General features: G+C 35.1%; 1 protein-coding gene across 1 annotated transcript in view; it reads left to right on the top strand.

The window, feature by feature from the left end:
- LOC134808837 (MAM and LDL-receptor class A domain-containing protein 1-like) overlaps positions 1–21,293 on the top strand; it is a 91,147-nt gene extending 69,854 nt beyond the window's left edge. Inside the window, exon 4 of the mRNA XM_063797967.1 lies at positions 20,055–21,293. Within this exon, the coding sequence (XP_063654037.1) occupies positions 20,055–20,275 (221 nt within the window). The 3' untranslated portion in view covers positions 20,276–21,293. The remainder of the gene's footprint in view (positions 1–20,054) is intronic.
- The last annotated feature ends 350 nt before the right edge of the window (positions 21,294–21,643 follow it).

Consider the following 21,643-nt stretch of genomic DNA (forward strand, 5'->3'; position numbering starts at 1 on the left):
TTGTTGGATGGATAAGTAGGTAGAGGAATGTCAATAATTTTAGGTGTTTTATATACTCTCGTTATATATTTTAGTTTAGTTTTAATATTATTGCTAAAACATTAAGTATTTCTATGTGCCAGATACTATAGTATATGTCAGTCAGCTTTTGTTGAAAGCCAAGTCTCAGTAGCTTATGACTACATTTATTTCTTGCTCTCAAGCGTGTGGGTTGGCATAGAGAATAAGAGCAAAGAAATAGACAGACAGATAGATAGACAGACAGACAGATCTTAATCATAGCCCTGTGTAATTTTATGTAGCTCTAAGCTATGTGTCTCTGTTTCATGTGGTCCTCTCTCTCTGAGAGCATGGCTAAAAGACCAAGTCCCTATTTGACACATTTCATAGAGGATGGAAAAAAAAGCATATTTGAAATTTCAACTGGGACATGGTATACATCTTACTGTGTCTGTTCATGTTCATTATCCATTGATCAGATCCTAACAATGGGGCAGAGAAGTATTTTCCACCTACAGGGAGCTCAGCAGGGGTAGGGGAGATAGAAAATCTTTACAAGAAAGAGAGGTGATGTGTACGGACAATATTACAACTGGCCATTCATACATATTTTATTTTACTTAATCTTACAATGTTTTAAGAGTCTAGAAGAGTGCCTGGTCCATCATAGGTGAATAGATGTTGTACGTGGGGCAGGATTAATGCCTTTATTATACCAGTTTTATGGAGGAAATTGAAAAGGAGATAAGGTGCTCAAGGGTACCTAGTTGTAAAGTGGCAGGACACAGTCACTGCTTCTTGGAACCATAATGTTCACCACTAGTATTATAGGGCTCATCAAACACACTAAACCTGAAAGGAAGAGGCTACAATCTCCAGTTTACAGATATGAAAAATTAAAGACATAAGTAGCGTGGATGAGAATACAAAATTAAGGATTGGACTGTGATTTTACCTAAGCTGGTATGATTTCAGTGGCCAGGGCTTTCCCCACATTGCCCCCAAATCTGAGATTAGAGAGAATCACTGTGACCTCAGAGTGAGAAGAGAACAAAAAAAGAACACAGGAAAGAAACACAAGTCACCATTGAAGCTATTGTTGCCCTAATTATCCGGCTAAATCCATTCTGTGGCTCACAGTTCCCAGGGGAGGTAAAACAGCTACTAGAAGCATAGGCAGAGATGCGAAATATCAGTTACTGAGTGTTGGTCCCAATTTTCTGTTTCAAGTTTTGGAAGAAAAATAAAAAAACTTGAAAAACTGTAGGAGCTGTGTTTTTTGCAATGGCATAACAAAATAAACTATGGGTCAAAACCACAAGGCTTGGTGAATCCATAGGTTTGATAAAGGAATTTGATAAAGGAATCTTACCATAAAATGAAACAAAAATACAAATTGAGCTCTACGTAAAAAAAAAAAAAATATTGCTCTTGATGCTTTCCAGTCATTTTTTTTTCATAGCATCATGTTATCTGAAGTAAGAATCATGCTTGTAACTTCACTAAGGGGCATTGATTTCCTTTTAATATTAACTGATTATTTGTTTATAGCATTTTTCTTCTTTGGCCAATAAAACAAAGCAAAATAAATAAAAACTCAAAGTCACATACACACAAACCAGAATGTTGACCTAGTCCCCAAGATGTGGGTTTCTATCTTACCTACAACTTTTATTTCATAGAAAATGACTGAGCAGTAGATTATTTTACTTTTCTTTGGTACTTCAAAATCAACCTTTTCCCCTCGTGCCTGCCTTGTAATTTTAATGAAAGCAGTGTTCTCCAGCAACCTGGGCTTGAATTTCCGCAGTCATCTTTGACTTTCTTCTTAAACTTCTTCGGTTGTAAATTCCACTGACTACAACTGCAAGATATTTCTCGGACCTTCTGTTTTTTTCCATTACTGTAATTCAAGTCAGTGTTGACTTGAATGAAAAACAAATATTAGACCAAAAATGTTATTAATATTCCCCAATAGTTTTTATGCCCTTAAATTAGTTTATTTTTACTTTGTCTTAAAACATCATCATTTGCTCTTCCAAGTCTTCTCTCTCATATTCTGAGCTATAGCTTTTTTCTAATTTAATTTTCAAATCATTCTCAATTATTAATTATACCTGATTTGTTTCAATACTTTTATAATATTGTTAATTAATTTTTCCTACTTTATTAAGATATAATTGGCAAAATGGTATATAGTCAAGGTGTACAATATGATGTTTTGACATGTCTATATATTATGAAATAGTTACCACAATCAAACTATTAGTAATTGACACATCTCTAACCTCATATAGTTACCCATCCTCTGTGTGTGTGTGGTAAGAGAACTTGGCTGGGCCCGGTGGCTCATGCTTGTAATCTTAGCACTTTGGGAAGCCGAGGTGGGCAGATCACCTGAGGTCAGGAGTTCAACACCAGCCTGGTCAACATGGTGAAACGTGGTCTATACTAAAAATACAAAAGTTAGCTGGGCATGGTGGCACACACTTGTAATCCCAGCTACTTAGGAGGCTGAGGCAGGAGAATTGCTTGAAACTGGGAGGTAGAAGTTGCAGTGAGCCAAGATCATGCTACTGCACTCCAACCTGGGTGACAGAGCAAGAGTCTGTCTCAAAAAAAAAAAAAAAAAAACCACTTAAGATCTACTCTCAGCAATATTCAGCTGTACAATATCTTGCTGCTGACTATAGTCACCAGAACTTATTCTTCGGATAACTGAAAATTTGTACCATCTTACCAACATATCTCCATTTCTTTCATCCCTCGACCTCTGCTAACTACCTCTCTACTCTGTTCTGTGAGTTCAACTTTTAGATTCCTCTTACATGTGCAATCATGCAGTATTTGCTTTCTGTGTCTGTCTTATTTCACTTAGTGTAATGGACATGGCATTATTCTAATTTCATAAAGACAGGATTTCTTGATTTTTTTAAAGCTGCATAATGTTCCAATGTACATATATATTAGATTTTCTTTATCCATTCATCTATCTCCATACATGTAAGTTGTTTCCCTATTGTGGCTATTGTGAATCATGCTGCAATGAACATGGGAGTTCATTGGAGTCCAGATGTCTCTTTGAAATAGTGATTTTATTGCCCCTGGATATACACCCAGAACTGGGATTGCTGGATCATGTGGATAGTTACATTTTAAATTTTTTGAGCAACCTCCATACTGTTTTTCATAATGGCTGTATCAATTTACATTCCTACCAACGGGTATAAGTGTTCCCCTTTCTCCACATCTTCACCAACACTAGCTATCTTTTAACTTTTGATAATAGACATCCTAACAGATGAGAGTCAATATCTCATTGTAGTTTTGATTTGCATTTTCCTGATCATTACTGATAATGAGTGCCTTTTCATATACCTGTTGTCTATGTCTTCTTTGGAAAAAAATGTCTATTCAGGTATTTTGCCCCTCTTAAAATTGGATTATTTGTTGTTGTTTTTGTTTTGTTTGTTTTTGCTGTTGAGTTGTATAAGTTTCTTACGTAGTTTGATATTAACTCCTTATTGGTTATATGGTTTGGAAATACTTTCTCTTGTTGTAATTTTTGTACATGATGTAAGATAAGAGCCCAATTTCATTTTGCTTTGCATGTAGATATCCATTTCTTTAACACCACTTATTGAAGAGATTATTTTTTCCCATTGCATATTCTTGTCACTTTTTTATTGATTACTTGACTTTATATGTGTGGGCTTATTTCTGTGCTTTCTATTATGCTCCATTGGTCCATGTTTCTGCTTTTATGCAAGTACCATGATGTTGTGATTACTACAGCATTGTAATATAATTTGAAATTGGGAAGTATGATGCCATCAGTTTTTTTCTTCTTGTTCAAAATTGCTTTAGCTATTTGGAATCTTTTGTAGTTCTCTATGAATTTTTGTCTTAGAGACAAAGATTTGAGGATCTTAGAGGAAAAGCTTTTAACTTTTTACCATTGAGTGTGATGTTAACTTTGGGCTTGTACAGGGGTTCGCTTTTACCCACATCCTCCCAATACTTGTTAAAAGTTTTAAGACTGTTACTGTATTAAGGAGCATTTCTTCTATTCCTAATTTGTTTGGAGTTTTTATCATGAAAGGATGTTAAATATTGTCAAATGCCTTTTCTACATTTTTTGACGTGATCATAAGATTTTAAGCCTTCATTCTGTTAATGTAATGTATCACATTTATAAATTTTCATATGTTGAACCACCTTTATGTCCCAGGGATAAATTCCACTTGGTCATAATATATGATCCTTTTACACTGTTATTGAAATCAGCTTGCTAGTATTTTGTTGAGGATTTGCATCTATATTCATCAGTCATATTGGCCTGTAATTTTCTTTCCTTGTAGTCTCCTTTTCTGGCTTGGAATCAGGCTGAATTTTTTTTTTTACTTTTTCTTTTTTTTTTTTTTTTTTTGAGACGGAGTCTTGCTCTGTCGCCCAGGCTAGAGTGCAGTGGCATGATCTTGGCTCACTGCAAGCTCCGCCTCCCAGGTTCACGCCATTCTCCAGCCTCACCCTCCCAAGTAGCTGGGAGTACAGGCGCCCACCACCATGCCCAGCTAATTTTTTGTACTTTTCGTGGATCCGGGGTTTCACTGTGTTAGCCAGGATGGTCTCGATCTCCTGGCCTCGTTATCCGCCTGCCTTGGCCTCTCAAAGTGCTGGGATTACAGGCGTGAGCCACCACGCCCAGCCCAGGCTGATCTTAAAAAATGAGTTTGAAAGTGTTTCTTCCTCTTCAGTTTTTGGAGGAGTTCGATAAGGATTGGTTTGAATTCTTTAAATGTTTGGTGGAATTTAGTAGTGAATCCATAAGGCCCTGGACTTTTCTTTGGTGGGAGATTTTTGGTTAATTATTCAATCTCATTACTCATAATTCATCTGTTTAGATTTTTTTATTTCTTGTTGATTCCATCTTGGTAGGTTGTATGTTTGTAGGAATTTATCCATTTCTTTAATGCTATTCAATTTCTTGGAGTATAATTGTTCATAGCAGTCTCGTATGATCCTTTGTATTTCTGTGGCTTCAGTTGTAATGTCTGTTTCTGATTTTATTTATTTGGGTCTTCTGTTTTTCTTATCTAAATGGTTGTTAATTTTATCTTTTCAAAAAATTAATTTTCAGTTTCATTGATCTTTTTATTTTTTTCTTCATTGTAATTATTTTTGCTCTGATCTTTATTAGTTCCTTCTTTCTATTAACTTGGAGCTTAGTTTGTTCTTTTTCAAGTTCCTTGAGGTATAAAGATAGATTGCTTATTTGAGTTTTTTTTATTTCTGATTTTTTTTTATTTTTTAGGTATTCAGTACTATAAACTTTCCTCTTAGAACTGCTATTGCTGTATCCCATAAGTTTTGGTATGTTGTGTTTCCATTTTCATTTATCTCAGATTTTTTATTTCATTTTGATTTCTTCTTTGACCTACTGGTTTTTAAGGAGTGTGTTGTTTTAATTGCCATGTTTGTGAATTTTCCAACTTTTCTCCTGTCAGTGATTTCTAGTTTCATACCATTGTGGTTAGAAAAGATGCTGGATATGACTTCAAACTTCCTAATTTGTTAATGCTTGTTTTGTGGACTAACATATTATCTATCCTGGGGAATGTTCTGTGTGCTCTTGAGAAGGTGTATTCTGCTGCTGTTGAATGAAATGTTTTGTACATGACTGTTAGGTCAATTTACTCTAAAGTATCATTTAAGTTCAATGTTTCTTAATTGATTTTCTGTCTATATGATCTATCCATTGTTGGAAGTGGGATATTGAAGTCCTTTACTATTATTGTTTTGCTGTCTCTTTCTCCCCTCAGATTTATTAATATTTGCTATACATTTGGGTTCTCTCATATTGAGTACATATATTTATAATTATTATATCCTCTTGATTAATTGCTATATATTTATATAATGACTTTTTGTCTCTTTTTACCATTTTTTGCTTAAAGTATATTTTGTCTTACGTAAGTCTAGCTTCCTGTGCTCTTTTCTGGTTTGCATTTGCATGAAATGTGTTTTTTATTCTTTCAGTTTTAGTATATCTGTGTCCTCAAAGTGGAAGTGAGACTCTTGTACGCAGCACACTATTGGATATATTTTTTTTTAATCTGTTAAGACATTCTATGTCTTTTTGTTGTAGAATGTAATTCACTTACATTTAAAGTAATTATTAATAGGTAAGGACTTACTATTGCCATTTAAAAAATTCCTTCCTAGCTGTTTTGTAGATCTTTTGTTTCTTTCTCTCTTGCTATCTTCCATTGTGATTTGATGATTTTTCTGTAGTGGTATGCTTTGATTGCTTTCTCTTTACCTTTTGTGTATTTACTATAGGTTTTTGCTATGTGTTTAAATAAGGCTTACAAAAAACCAGCTTATAGTTACAACAATTCATTTTAAGCTGATAAAAACTTTATTTTAATTCCATACAAAAATCTTACACGTCTTCCCACCCCAACATTTATGTTTTTAATTTCACAATTTACATCTTTTTATATTTATAATATTTAAAAATAATTCTAAATTCAGAATACAGAATACACACTAGTACTGTAATGATAATATGTAAATCACTTATAACTCTAAACACTAAAAGATAAATGTTATTAAAAATAACTATAGCATCAGTAATTTGTTAATGGATATGCAATATGTAAATAAATTCTTATTTTTAATCTAATCCATTAGGCAAAATTAATTACATTTCTAGTAGGAACTTAGCCATGTAATACATTTCTACAGTTCTTTGCATAGCTGTAAAATGATGTTGTCTATTACCTGAGGAGACCACGGTGAGGAATGATGAAAAAGTTAAAGATATTTCCTTATATCTTGAATCAGATCTTCAGTTTAGATTAAGAATTGCTCTGAGACATTTATATTAAAAAGTGTGTATCTCAAAGGAAGTATTTGCTTTTCATTATTCTTTCTGTCCTTCATTAGAAAGGCCAGAATTATATTTTTTTCAGCTGAGCATATATGACAGGAATTTTCTTTCTTGCACCAAGGATTAATGGTGAGATAGCTAGTTTATTTAGAAAAATAAAACACTGACTACATCACAAAATACTGTCTGCAAATTGAAATATAATTTATGTGCTCTTTATTCTCTTTTAAATTTTCAGATTTCAGCATGCACATTAGAATTGTTAGTTACTAAAATTATTAGTTATTACAATTTAAGTATTATATGAATATCCATGTTTACATTATTATTAGTATTTTGTTTTCCCCAGGAACTAAAGCAGTGGCACATTGTACAATTGATGATGCCTTCAAATTGATAAAATATGATGACTATTTTAAGGACGCTTAACATAATTTTTATGATGTCCTCCCCCACCCCTCACACATTAAATGTGTTGTTTTGTCGTTGTTGAACTGGGTTGATTACATTTTTGGCATCCCTTCTCGTTAGCTTCAATGTCTCACCAGCTTTATTTACAAATGGTGTTTAAGTCTTCCTTTATTCTGCAGAGATGAATGTTTGTTTCAGTGTGGATCAAAAAGCAAGGGGAACAGGGTAAATACTATTGGCTTTACTTTTAAGATATCACCTGTAGCTTTTCATCTTCTAATACGCTGTTTGGCGTGTTCATTATATTTGTCTCCGAATAATAAATTACATGAAAGCACTGTGTTTTGAAATATGCCTTTCTTTTGTATTTTTCTAAAGGAGGTGTAGACTCAGAAGAAAATACCAGATTATTGGAAAGTTTTGCAGTTTAAAGTAAGATTTCAGGGGAAAAATAAAGAAATTTGAGCCTTGGTGATTGCATTCTTAAATATTCTGGTTTTAGCTTCTTTGGTGTAGTCTGTAAATTGATTTAGCATATATATAGGGAAAAAATTTTGGCCAAAGTCTGCGATATGTTCAATTAACAGTTTTATTGTGTTCTTAGAAAATAAAATTGAACAAATTATTCGCTTAACTTATTTTAAAGTTAAAACTTTTACATTGTTTCACATTCTCTCTTAATTGAGAGAAATGCTAAATGTTAAACATGGAGAAGGTTGTCTAAATGGTTAGTTCACAGCTTGGAAATTTTCCATCTGCTACTTCAGTCATTTGTAGTCACATTCAAATATAGTAGAATGCCTGTAAAGAAGGAAAATGTCATTGAATCTTTGTTATAAAGCAGAAGTATTTCAAAAATTGCTGATTGGCTACCGGAGACAGAAAAAAAAAAAGCACTGCATAGTTTGTGGCAAACAGCTATAACACAGTTGTTATAATAGTATCCGAAGAATAGCTATGCTTTCATAAAACCTTTTCACCTGGAAAGTATATCTAACACAGACACTTCCATAAAATCATACTAAACATAGTTCTTTCAGCTTGTGAGTATAACTCCAATTTATTGTACTAAGTGAAATAGAAGAAATGTATGATATTCCCCAAAAGCTATAGATATTTAAACATTTTAAATTTTCTAAAGAGACTGTTTAAGCTTCAAATACGCTTTTACATTTTTATATTAAATATATTTCTTAACTCAAAAAGTCACAGGGAAAACATGCGTTGTTAGCTACAGATAGATATAAAGTACAATGATTCATATTAGTCAAGCAATTCATTCAGTAATCATATGTCTAAAGTTGGTAATAACTTATCAAGGACTAGAGATGTTAAAATGTTGTTTTTGTTTGCTTAATTATCAGTGTGGGAATGGCTGTAGGGAGGGAAGTCTAGTATAAAACAAGTTGGAAAATCTATTTTACCAGAGAGAATATATTAATGTAGCCTGAAGTTTGTCATATTTGTTACAGTGAAGTTACAGAGCGAGGAGTTAGATCACTGAGTCCATTTGGAGCCTGAGACATCTACTTATGAAATCTTCCACATGACAGATGTGCAGGTAGTTTGGTTCCCCTGTGGCTCAGAGATGTGGAAGAAGATCAGATCAAACCAGACTAATCTCTGCTTCTTAGTGAGTGCAAACTTCAGTCATATGCATTTCATCTTTTCAATTTTTGTTTCATCTGCAAAGATTTTAATGTTCTTTGTTTAAAGAGACTTAAATCTATCATTGCTACCAACTTTAGCCTTATTCTAAGCAATTATAGGCCAACAAAACCCTATAAGCTTTGTAATTAGTTGAATATTTGCCCCACTCCACAATTCATATCTTGAAACCTTAATCCCCATTGAGATGGTATTTGGAAGTGGGGCCTTTGAGAGGTAATTTGGAGTAGATTAGGTCATGAGGATGAGGTTCTCATAATGGGATTAGTGCTCTTACAAAAAGAGGATGAGACAGGAGCTCTCATGCGCTCTCTCGCTCTCTTGCTCTCTGTTTCTATATACTGCATAGTCATTTCTAGCATCACCTGAGTTAAGAGTGTGATACTTTAGAAAATACTCTTCTAAGTATTTGCAAAGTTAAATGAGTTGACCTCATGTCCCTTAGAGGAAAGTCTAAACAATGTGTGAGGACCAGAGAGTCCATCAGGAATCTTGCAGTACTTGTCATGCCTCAGTCACACATGAAGAACTGGCCTGACCATGTTTCTGGATTCTATTTTACTTCCACATCACAGAATCTCTGAAATCAGCTGCAACTCCATCTTCCCAGTTACAACCACCACCAATTGCAAAGTTCAGCTCCAGAAGAAGAAACGCTTTTCTCATTTAGCTCTTTTAATGCTCTTCTCTTCAATGCAAGACATTGGACTTACTTGGTTTGTAAAATTTCCTCATTCTGGTGGAGTAATAAGGAAGTAATGAGAATAGGACTAAGAATTATGAACTCTTACTATGTTTTTGCTTAGAGTAGTTGTCCTTTTACTTATTCTCTGAAACCTTTTTAAGATAAAAATGAATTGTCTCTACTTTTCCTCAGTATGAACTCATCGGTCTCTCTTTCAAGTCATCCAACTCATGTCCATGATTTCTCTCTAATGATTATTCTCTAGTTAAGTTGAAATCAGAACTAAAGATGCAGTTCAGACTGCTGGTTTTGCTGAGTGTGGTGGCTCATGCCTGTAATCCCAGGACTTTGGGAGGCCGAGGCGAGTGGATCACCTGAGGTCAGGAGTTTGAGACCAGCCTGGCCAACGCGGTGAAACCCGGTCTCTACTGAAAATACAAAAAATTAGATGGGCATGGTGGTAGGTGCCTGTAATCCCGCTACTCAGGAGGCTGAGGCACAAGAATCGATTGAACTGGGAGGCAGAAGTGGCAGTGATTCGAGATCGTGCCACTGCACTCCAGCCTGGGTGGCAGTGAGACTGTCTCTCTCTCTTCTCTCTCTCTCTCTCTCTCTCACACACACACACACACACACAACAGACTGCTGATTTTAGTAGTATGGAAGACCAGATGACCTAAAAACTGTGACACTATTTATTCCTAGAAATGTCAACTATAACATAACGTGCATTGATTTAAATGTCAAGCTGAGCTTAAAAAGGGGAAATCTCCAGGTGAGAGAAAAAAAGAGAGAGTATTGAGAAATAGAACAGAAAGACAAAGTAAATGCCAGAGTTAGGGAGTAAGAGCATATGGGATGGACAAGATGGAGAGAAAGGGGAGAGGAGAGCCAGAAGTGAGTGAATTGCAAAAGAAGCACAATTAGGCTGATGACTGACTTCTTAACAGCAAGAACAGAAGTCAGAGGACAGATATAATTTTCAGAGTTCTAAAAACTATTAATTGTTAGCCTAAAGCAAAGCAAAACTTTTTCAGGAAAGAGGGTTAAGATGGCATTGAAAGATAACACACACACACACACACACACACACACACACACACACACACACACAAAATAATATTATTTCACTGCACCAGATTCTGCAGTTCAGACAAATGAACTATGTAAATGTGAATCTCAGAAAGACACAAAATGAGCTCAACCAGGGATGTGATGAAAAATGGCAAACACATGGATAAACCTAAATATACGAATGAATGGCAAGTACATATTGTATGTTGAATGTTTATATACTGCTGGGAAGTATAGAATTACTTTGGAAACTGGTTTGGCATTATCACCTAAGGTTGAAATTGTACATACCCCGTAACCAAGCAATTCCATTTCTAGATACATAAGGAGAAATGTGCAAAATGAGAAAACAATACCTTAGAAGAATCAACCCCAAAATCATTAACGGTGGAATGGCTAACTACAATATATTTTCATATAATAAAACACTAGACAGCATTCAGAATTACTGAATTACAATATACACATTAACACTAATGAATTAAAGTACTGTCTTGAGGAAAATACCATATGGCGTTGGTTAAAATCTCTAATCATTATAATCTCTGTTGCTGATACAGAGAAAGCTTCCATTCATCTAAAGTTAAAAACCCAAATACCATTTTATTTAAAAAGGACCTCCCTGATGTTTACTATATTCTGTCACTATTATTAGAATTTTAAAATGTTAGGCCGGCTACGGTGGCTCATGCCTGTAATCCCAGCACTTTGGGAGGCCGAGGTGGGCAGATCACGAGGTCAGAGATCGAGACCATCCTGGCTAACACGGTGAAACCCCATCTCTACCAGAAACACAAAAAAACTAGCCAGGTGTGGTGGCACACGCCTGTAGTCCCAGCTACTTGGGAGGCTGAGGCAGGAGATTCACTTGAACCCGGGAGGTGAAGGTTGCAGTGAGCCGAGATGTCACCACTGCACTCCATCCTGGGCAACAGAGCGAGATTCTGTCTCAAAAAAATAAAAAAGTTAACTCATTTAATCACATAACAACCTAATGAAATAGAAACTGTGAGAGGATATTTGGTGCACCTGCAAATGAAAAAAAATCATAAAAGCAAATAAATGAAAAATAATTCAGTGTACTACTCACCTTGAGAGATGAGCAATGAGGGGTTAGAATCAGCAAGAAAGACACTGGAGGCTTCAAAACTATCAGGAGATTGACATTTCATAAACTGGTAGGTTCATATCTTTTATTCTTTAAAGCAGGCATATATTTTACTCATTTTTATTCATGTGTAATAAAAATTTATACATTTCATAATAAAATGTAAATAAGTGAGAAAAGTTTGTGCTGCTCAATAGACTAATCGATCAAAACTGGCTATATATATAAATTAGATTATAATCATAGATAATATACAATAAAGTCTAAAGTAAAGACTTAAATGTGCAAACCACAACTATCAAAATTTAAAAATTATAGAAACATCTCGAATATTAGAGAAAAAAATTAGAGAAACTTTAAGGCATTAATCATAGAAGAAGTGATTGATAAATTAAAGGTCATTAAATTTTTTTTTAGTTTGAAGGACACCATACAAAACAAAAAGACATTTCACAGACTAGGAGAATATATTTGTCATACAGATAAATAAGAGGATTAGAATGGAGTATGTGGAATATAAACCTGTAAATAAGAAAACTATAATCCAATTGGAAAAAGAATAGGAGATATGAACCATCAGTTATAAGCCAGAGCAAAATACCAAAGTGGCCCTTTAAAAGTATGTATTTAAAAATATTTCATTTTAAATTTTATCTTTTATTTATTTTTATTATATTTTAAGTTCTGGGATACATGTGTAGAACGTGCAGGTTTGTTACATAGGTATACATGTGCCATGGTGGTTTGCTGCACCCATCAACCGTTCATCTAGGTTTTAAGCCGCGCATGCATTAGGTATTTGTCCTAATGCTATCCCTTCCCTTGCCCTCCACCCACCACAGGCTCCGGTGTGTAATATTCCTCTCCTTATGTCCATGTGTTCTTGTTGTTCAACTGCCACTGTGAGTGAGAACATGTGGTGTTTGGTTTTCCGTTCCTGTGTTAGTTTGCTGAGAATGATGGTTTCCAGCTTCATCCAAGTCCCTGCAAAGGACATGAACTCATTCTTTTTTATGGCTGCATAGTATTCCATGGTGTATATGTGCCACATTTTCTTTATCCAGTCTATCATTGATGGACATTTGGGTTGGTTCCAAATGTTTGCTATTGTAAATAGTGCTGCAATAAACATATGTGTGCATGTATCTTTATAGTAGAATAATTTATAATCCTTTGGGTATATATCCAGTAATGGGATTCCTGGGTCAAATGGTATTTCTGGTTCGAAATCCTTGAGGAATCGCCACACTGTCTTCCACAACGGTTAAACTAATTTACACTCTCACCCAAAATATTTCTTGATGTAAAAATTACATAATTTTTACAATCTCAATAATTTTCATAATTTCCATAATTGGGAAAATACAAATTAAAATGTCAAATGTGAAATGCAAGGATGTGGAGCAACAGGAATTCATGTTCATTGCTGGTAGAAATACCAAGTTATATAGCCGCTTTGAAAAAGGTTTGATATTTTCTTCTAGAATTAAACATAGTCTTACCATGTCATCCAACAATCAAGTGCTTTAGTATTTACCCAAATGAGTATATTCACACAAAAAACCTAGATACAGATAGGTGTTTATAGCAGCTTTATTCACAATTGCTAAAACATGGAAGCAACCAGGATGTCCTTCAGTAGATACATAGGTAATAAACTGGATCACATCCAGAGAAAAATATTATTCAATGCTAAATAAATGAGCTGTCAAGCTGAGATATGAAGGAAATTTACCTGCCTGTTACTAAGCAGAAGAAGCCAGTATGAAAAGGCTACATACCTTATGATTCTGACAATATGACATTCTGGAAAAAAGTGAAACTATGGAGGTAGTAAAAACATTAGTGTTTGCCATTGTTTAGGGGAGAGGGTGGGATGCATAGATGGAGGATTTTTAGAGCAGTAAAACTAGTCTGCATGATACTGTAATTGCTGATCTAAGTGCTGACAGGAATAGGGTGTCAGATTTGGGGTTGATGAGAACAAAAAGATATGCCAGTGTCCAACAAGCATACGAAAACATGCTCAACATGATCAAATAAGGAAAATGGAAATCAAAACCACAATGAGACATCACCTCATACCCATTAGGATGGCCACTATCCAAATAATAAAAAATAGCATTAGTGAGACTATAGAAAGATCAAAATTCTTGTGCATTCTTGGTGGGACTGTAAAGTGGTTTAGCCATTATGGAAAGCAGTATGACCATTCCTCAAAAAATTAAAAATAGAATTATCCTATGATGTAGCAATGCTACTTTCAGATACATATCCAAAATAATTCAAGCAGAATCTTGAGGTTTTTGCCTCCTCTTGTTCATTGCTACATTATTCACAATAGCTAAGAGGTGGAAGAACCCAAATGTCTATTAACAGATGATTGGATAAAGAAAATGTGGTATATACGTACAATGGAATATCATGCAGCCTTAAGGGGGAAGGAAATCCCATCACATGCTACCACATAGATGCTGTGGACTGAACATATTTTCCCAAAATTTATATGTTGACATTCCAACCCCCAACGTGATGGTATTTGTATGTGGGATAATTAGGTCAGGAGAGTAAAGCTTTCATGGATGGAATCAATGCCTTTATAAAAAGACAGGAGAGAGCTTGCTTTTTCTCTCCCTATTCTCTACCATTTGAGGATACAAGGAGAAAATGGCCGTCAGCAAACCAGGAAGTGGGCCAGACACCACTTCTGCTGGCACCTTGAGCTTACACTTCCCAGCCTTCAGAACTAAGATAAATAAATGGCTGTTTAAGACACTCAGTGTGTAATGTGTTATAGCAGCCTGAACTGACTAAGACAATGGATTAACCTCGAGGACATCATGCTAAGCTAAATAAGCCAGTCAGGAAAGTACAACCATTGTAGGACTCAACTCATATGAATTATTTAAGGTAGTCAATATCATAGAAACAAATGTAGAAAGGTGCTTGCCGAGAGCTGGGGGGAGGGAGGAAGGAAGGAGAACAAGTGTTTAATGGATATAGTTTCTGGTTTTTGAGATTAAAAAAAGCTCTAAAGATCTGTTGTACAACCTTGTGAATAGCCTTAATACTATTTACCACAATAAAAACAATTAGAAAACAAACATGAGAAAATACAAATTGGTACAAACTAGTATTTGGATAAGGGTCCCTCTGAAGGCATTAGTGAAGGGGTAGAAAGAGGAAGAATGAGGTCTGAGCATTATAGAAAGGTTTTCTTTCTTTCTATTCTTTCTTCCTCATTTATTTGTTAATATAAGGATCTGAAACAATGCTATAATAACAATTTACTTAGTCTTAGTGGTGGAGTCATGTATCTATTATATAATTTTCTTAATTTATATGAATGTTTAAAGCTATTCATAATTAAAGTCATTTTTTTAAAGAAAAGATGTAATTGAATCTGAAGCAGTTCAGTCGATGTCTTCTTTGTCTCAAATGCAAAGTTATTGACACTCAATTCGCTGGGCTTCTGTCCTGCCCTGAAATGTTGTTCTCTTGAAGGAAGAATAATAAAATCAGAAATCGGCCGGGTGAGGTGGCTCACGCCTGTAATCCCAGCACTTTGGGAGGCCAAGGCGGGCGGATCACGAGGTCAGGAGATCAAGACCATCCCGGTTAACACAGTGAAACCCCGTCTCTACTAAAAATACAAAAAAATTAGCCTGGCATGGTGGCGGGCGCTTGTAGTCCCTGCTACTTAGGTGGCTGAGGCAGGAGAATGGTGTGAACCCGGGAGGCGGAGCTTGCAGTGAGCTGAGATCGTGACACTGCACTCCAGCCTGGTCGACAGAGCGAGACTCTGTCTCAAAAAATAAAAATAAAAATAAAATAAAAAATAAAATCAGAAATCAGTAAATCCTAGGTATTTGTGACTAGAAGTGTATTATCGAGCAAGTTTAAAGTAGTACAGTCAGTGAAGAACATCATATATGTGTTTCCATTTAGCTGTTTATTGAAGTTTCTGTGTATTAAGGTAAGATGATTAATTGTAAATGTCTACTTCCATAAATATACATAATATACAGCAATTGTGAAGAATAGGAAAACATGTGTGATCCACTGTTTTTTAAGACTTCTACTGTTCTAGTAATGTGTATTTACCCTGAGCTTGGAACACAAATTTACCCATTCTCTCTTGAAATTAATGCATTTCAAAATGGCTGCCTAAATTGGAGCATAGAACATTTTTCTCAGTGCAAATGACAGTCATCTCTGTGGAATTAAAATCTTTGTCTTAGACTAAAACTTTATTATCTAAATATGGAACAAACCAGCTTGGATGAGCATGTGCTAAAGTGAAAGAACTTGACATCCTGCTTTGGTTAAAGGAAAACTTTCATTGAAACTTTGACGAAATACGTCACTTTCCAGATGCCATTTTTGATATAGGACATACAAATAAAAAGTTTACATGCATCTTTTAATGCATTTTAATTATATATTTTTTTCAGTACAATTATGTAAGTAAATTATGCTCTGAAATGGCACAACAAATTTAGCCATCAAATTAGAAGATTATTTTTAAGACCTTGTATTTAAACATTTTAAAAGGATGATTTTCAAAGAAATTTGTTCCATATATTCCACTGAGACATATAAAATATCCATCAACCTGGCCATTGAATGTTTTGCAGTTCTCAGCAAATTCCCTCAGAAGTGATTTTTATAATCTCATTATAGATTTATTTGAAAATAATTTTTCATCAAGGCTAGCGAATTTTTCTTTCTCTGATTCAAACTCTGTCCTTCAAGATCTTCAAAGTCATCGGCATTCAGAAATGATAAAATGATTGTCTTTTTAATTTTTTTTCACATTTTATTATAACGTTGGATGCGTCAGATTTCTATGGAAGGTAATAACTTTCACCTCTAATTGGGTTCTTATTTTTGCTCAATGACTTAGACGTGAGTATATCCAACTGGATGTGAGATAAAGTTTCCAACCTGTTAGGATCTCCTTTTTTGTGTGTTGTTGTCATTGGCTTTCTATTTTAGGATAGAAAATATTTCTTTTTACATTTATTTTATTTTGATTGTTTAATTTTTTATTTTTTGTTTGGGTTGGGGGGTGGGAAGGTGGGGTCTTACTCTGTCACCCAGACCATAGTGCAGTGGTGTGATCTCGGCTCACTGCAGCCTCAACCTCCCCAACTCAAGTGATTTTCTCACCTCAGCCTCCCACGTAGTTGGAACTACAGGTGTGGGCCACCATGCCCAGCTAATTTTTGTAGTTTTTTATTTTTGTAGAGATGAGGTTTCAACATGTTGCCCAGGCTAGTCTCAAAATCCTGAGCTCAAGTGATCCACCTGCCTTAGCCTCCCAAAGTGCTGGGATTATAGGTGTGAGCCACCACACCTGGTGAGAAAATATTTCTTATCCCTAAAAACTGACTCCTCTTCTATGTTTTATATATCTGATCTTGGGGAATAGAATGCTCATTTACTTAACAATCGATTAATCATTTCAAACTCACCCCTATGGGATCAGAATACTATTTCCTTGGTCTTAATCTCTCATGTAGACTGAGCTGTATCTGGCAGCCTAATATTCCTGGTCTCTCTTCATCCTCTTATTCATTCCTTCCCAGAGGAAGGAAGAGCAACAATGGATTGGTGAGTTTTCAAGAAGAATCTGAGTATGCATGCCTGGTCCCTCACCTCCTCTTTTCTTTTTAATGTTTACTAGCTGAGGAAATATGAAATCTGGTCAACTCTTCCTTGCTATAGTTTCACACAGGGTAGCCTGGAAGACACAGTTCGGGGTCTTATTTCTGGGTTTCACATTTTAGAAGACCACTTGTCTACAGAAATAGGAAATTTTCTTCAGGATTAGCTATATCAATAAAAAGTTGATATTTTGATCTATCTTCCATCTTAGGTCTTAATTGCCTCTGCATTTGACCTAAGAAATAAACTACTAGTTATTGGACTTTCCCCAGATTCCCAACAGCATGTAAATCCCCAGTCCTCCAGATACTGGACGCTTAGTATTGCTCAGATTTTTGCTCTTTCCTTTAAACCATCTCTGTTTTGGTTTATTAGTTGACTGGATTAAAGAAAGAGGTTAACTATTCTAACTATTATTTTTTTTCAGTGTTAGAGCAACCTACAATTCATGCTTCACACTGATGCCAAAAAGTACATCCTGAAATAGACATTTTATATCTTGTTATTTCTCCATATTTTTGTGTGTTTATTTCAGACTCCCAAGTTGATTTCAGCTGGCTCTTTATGGTAACTGTCTACTCTCCAGTTCCATATCTAATGAGTCAATCAGACGCATGCTTTATTATCATATCACCAGATATTATCGTGTTAAATTCTCACAGTATTTAAAATAAAAAAACAGTTTAATGTATTTCCATGCATTCACACAAGTTTTTTCTCATTGCCCATAAAGACTTTGTATTCTTTTTCACCTAGCAAGATGAGCTCATCAACCTTTGAAAGTCAGTTTAAGCATCAGTTTGCCAAGGCATCTTATTTGACTCCCATCTGATATTTGGTTTTCCTCTGTTTTCTTTCAATACACTGTGAAATCTTCCATTTGTTATTTTATTCATTCATCCACTCTGGTATTCATTCATCCGTCCGTCCATCCATCCATCCGTCCATCCATCCATCCATCCATCCATCCATCCATCTATCCATCTATCCATCCATCCATCTGTCCATCTATCTGTCCATTTATTCACTTGTCAATGTCAGTATACCTACCATATGCCATGGTCTGTGAATTGTGCTATGGATGCAGGGATGAAAGATACCATTCTTGCTTCCCTGGAGTTATATCTTTACCATAAATTTATCCCAAATACCTGTAATGAAAGATACATCTGACTGCCTTGTCCACTAGATGTAAACTATTTAATGGCAGAGATGGCATATTTGACTTGTGTTCTGTGCAGAAAATGCACGAGGAGAGAAGGAAAGACACACACACAATACCTTTAAGGGTAAACAAGCTTTATCCCACATAAATAGCAATGCAGATATAATAAGCAAATGATATAAGCAAATTAACATAAGCAAATTTATATAATAAGCAAATGATATAATAAGTAAATTGCAATGGGAAGGGGAGAAGGGAAAAATATATACATATTTACACTCACCAGACTATGGAGGATTCACCACCAAACTGGGAAGCAACAGCCTGGGCTCCAGAGTTGGACACTGCACTCACCAGACAATGGAGGATTCACCACTAGGCCCGGAAGCAGCGGCCTAGGCTGCAGAGTTGGCCAGTCGTCCATGCACAGAGGAGGAGAGGTCTCATGAAGCTTCGGAGCAGCCTGGGACCCTAGCTCTTTTTGTAATGAGTTGTTTGGCATGAGGTCCATTCACAAGGGTCCTTTGTGACTGGGCCCAAGGAACACAAAAAGGTTGACTTGTTTTGTGACTCTCTGTTGTTTTTCAATAACTAACATATAGGAATAGATTGAAATAGAGATTTCTTCTAAACAACACTGGATGAAAGCCTGAAGGGGCTCACACAACCCGTTCTGGGACTTCGTGATCATTCTTTGTGTCCATGTTCAATTTAGTTCAGGTTTAATATTTAACTTTTTCTCCACAGCGTGGATTCCCTGCATCTACCACGTGTATGGCACAGACATGTTATCAATACATGTTTATTGAATAACTTATAAATCAGTCATCATCTATAAATGTCTTCCATCCTCAGTAATTTCAGAAATTGTAGTCTTGTATAAAATTTCTAGATGAGGATTTCAGGTTTGACTCTTTCCTGAAACCTTGAATTTTAAATAAGTGAAAATATGTTAAACAAAGATGAGGAGATGTTAGATTTATTGTAGCAGTGGAAGGACAAAGGTTATTTACCTAGTAAATTAGAAAGTTATTTAGATCTTTACTCTGGCTCTTAATTCCAGAATCTGAAACTCCCTTGGTTCCTGCTGATTCTCTAAGCCCTGGCCTTGGGCCTCCCATTGATTTGGTGAGCTCTGAATAGCTTTCCAGTAATTTCCATCTGTACCTTCATCATTTTTCATGATCGAAGATGTTTAGTTATTTACTGTTACTAAAAACAAGAACCTCAATTTTATTTTAGCAGAGTAGCTGATACTACCCACTGTTCTCTATGATATTGTGAGGCATATTTAGAAAGCTTCATTGTGTAAAATCTCTAAAGAAGTAGAAAACTAGAAAACCTGCTAAATGATGCCTGTATATTATTTCTTATCAAGGTAATTTGCCAGCAGACCTCCCAACTCCACCAGAAACGTCAGTTCCTGTAACATTACCTCCACGCAACTGCACAGACAATGAATTTGTCTGCATATCTGATGATCACTGCATCGAAAAAATGCAGAAATGTGATTTTAAATACGACTGCCCTGACAAATCAGATGAAGCATCCTGTGGTAGGTGGATTCTTAAAATTTGTTTAAATATTGCCACAAAATAGAAAATACAAGTGTAATCTCTAAGTAGCACAGCCTAGCATCATAGTTAGATATTTTCAACATGAGTTAGGGCAACTTCTAAATGTAACAGTTATTCATACAGAAAATTGTAATGGAAGAATCAGAATGCATTTTCTGCCAGGCCCAGTAAGTGGTAAGTGTCTTTAGATTAATGTTTTGGATTCAAAACTATCGTTTTCACAAACTTTACTTGACTCTGGGAGTAGCATTTAGTAGCTCTTTCCATCCATTCCCTTTGATCTGTACTCCTGACACTATAAAATAGGGAATGTTTAGGGAGGTAGCTTTATAATACTGTCAAATTAATTCATTCAAATTTTGCCATTGCCAAAATGCACATACAACATTAGTACTATTAAAATATGCGGAGTTCATGAGAAAACCTATCTTAATGCAAATGAGACTTTTATCCCCTGTGTCCTGGTTTTTACCTGCCAATTCAATGGCTTTTCCTAAATGGATCAAAGACAAACTATTTAATTTAAAAATGGACTTCTCAGCCAAAGATACAGTCTGAGAGGAGAAAAATTAATCTGTGTCTGAATGAGCAAAGCATAAGATCAGAAGGGTAAACACTTTGAAATATCTTTCCCTTCCCTGTTCTTTATGGAGTAGCCTGTGAATTGACTGTACCATCATATTTCTCAAGTGTCTTGATAATATTAAGGGCTTAGAACAGACAGATAACACAGAGAGAGTATTGAAACCCTTGTTTTATGTCAACCTTGTGAAGAAATTCTAGGACTTAAGAAATCCAGTGAGGTTAATATGTATTCTTTTAATCTAGAAAAAAAGGTTTTTTAATGTACAAATACACCACCAATTAACTATCTAATCTAGACTAAAAAAGTCATAAAATCAAAGCTGACTCACTTCGTGCATAAGATGAGACAGTAATTAACTCAACCTAGCCAGGGATTTATATCATGCATCACAGATGGAAAATAATACAATGGAAGGTGTGGTGGTGTTCAGACTTGCTCATCGGAAGGCATTCGAATCCCCTTATGATCTTATATAAGTTGTAGTGCTTGTAAGAGTTTATACAAAACCTAATTAATTACACAAAATGAGTATCTTTAGGGAATACTGAATTTCCTCTAAGTTCAACTTTGTCATTTTAGTCATGTCGTTTATGATTAGAGGGGAAGTTTTGATAAATTCTTTAAATGTCCTAAATGAGGGCCTACTATTAAGTTATTCTTAGTCAAATAGTTTTTATAATTTTGAACAAATATAAATGAATTATTACCATTTTATTTATGAATAAACTGAGATATTGTCTCTTCCAGCCTTTTCTAAGATAAAATAGTATGACAAATCTGCCTGTAAAATATACAGATTTTCTA

Source organism: Pan troglodytes, chromosome 18 (assembly GCF_028858775.2).
Source record: "Pan troglodytes isolate AG18354 chromosome 18, NHGRI_mPanTro3-v2.0_pri, whole genome shotgun sequence".
In the NCBI taxonomy this organism is placed as follows: Eukaryota; Metazoa; Chordata; class Mammalia; order Primates; family Hominidae; genus Pan; species Pan troglodytes.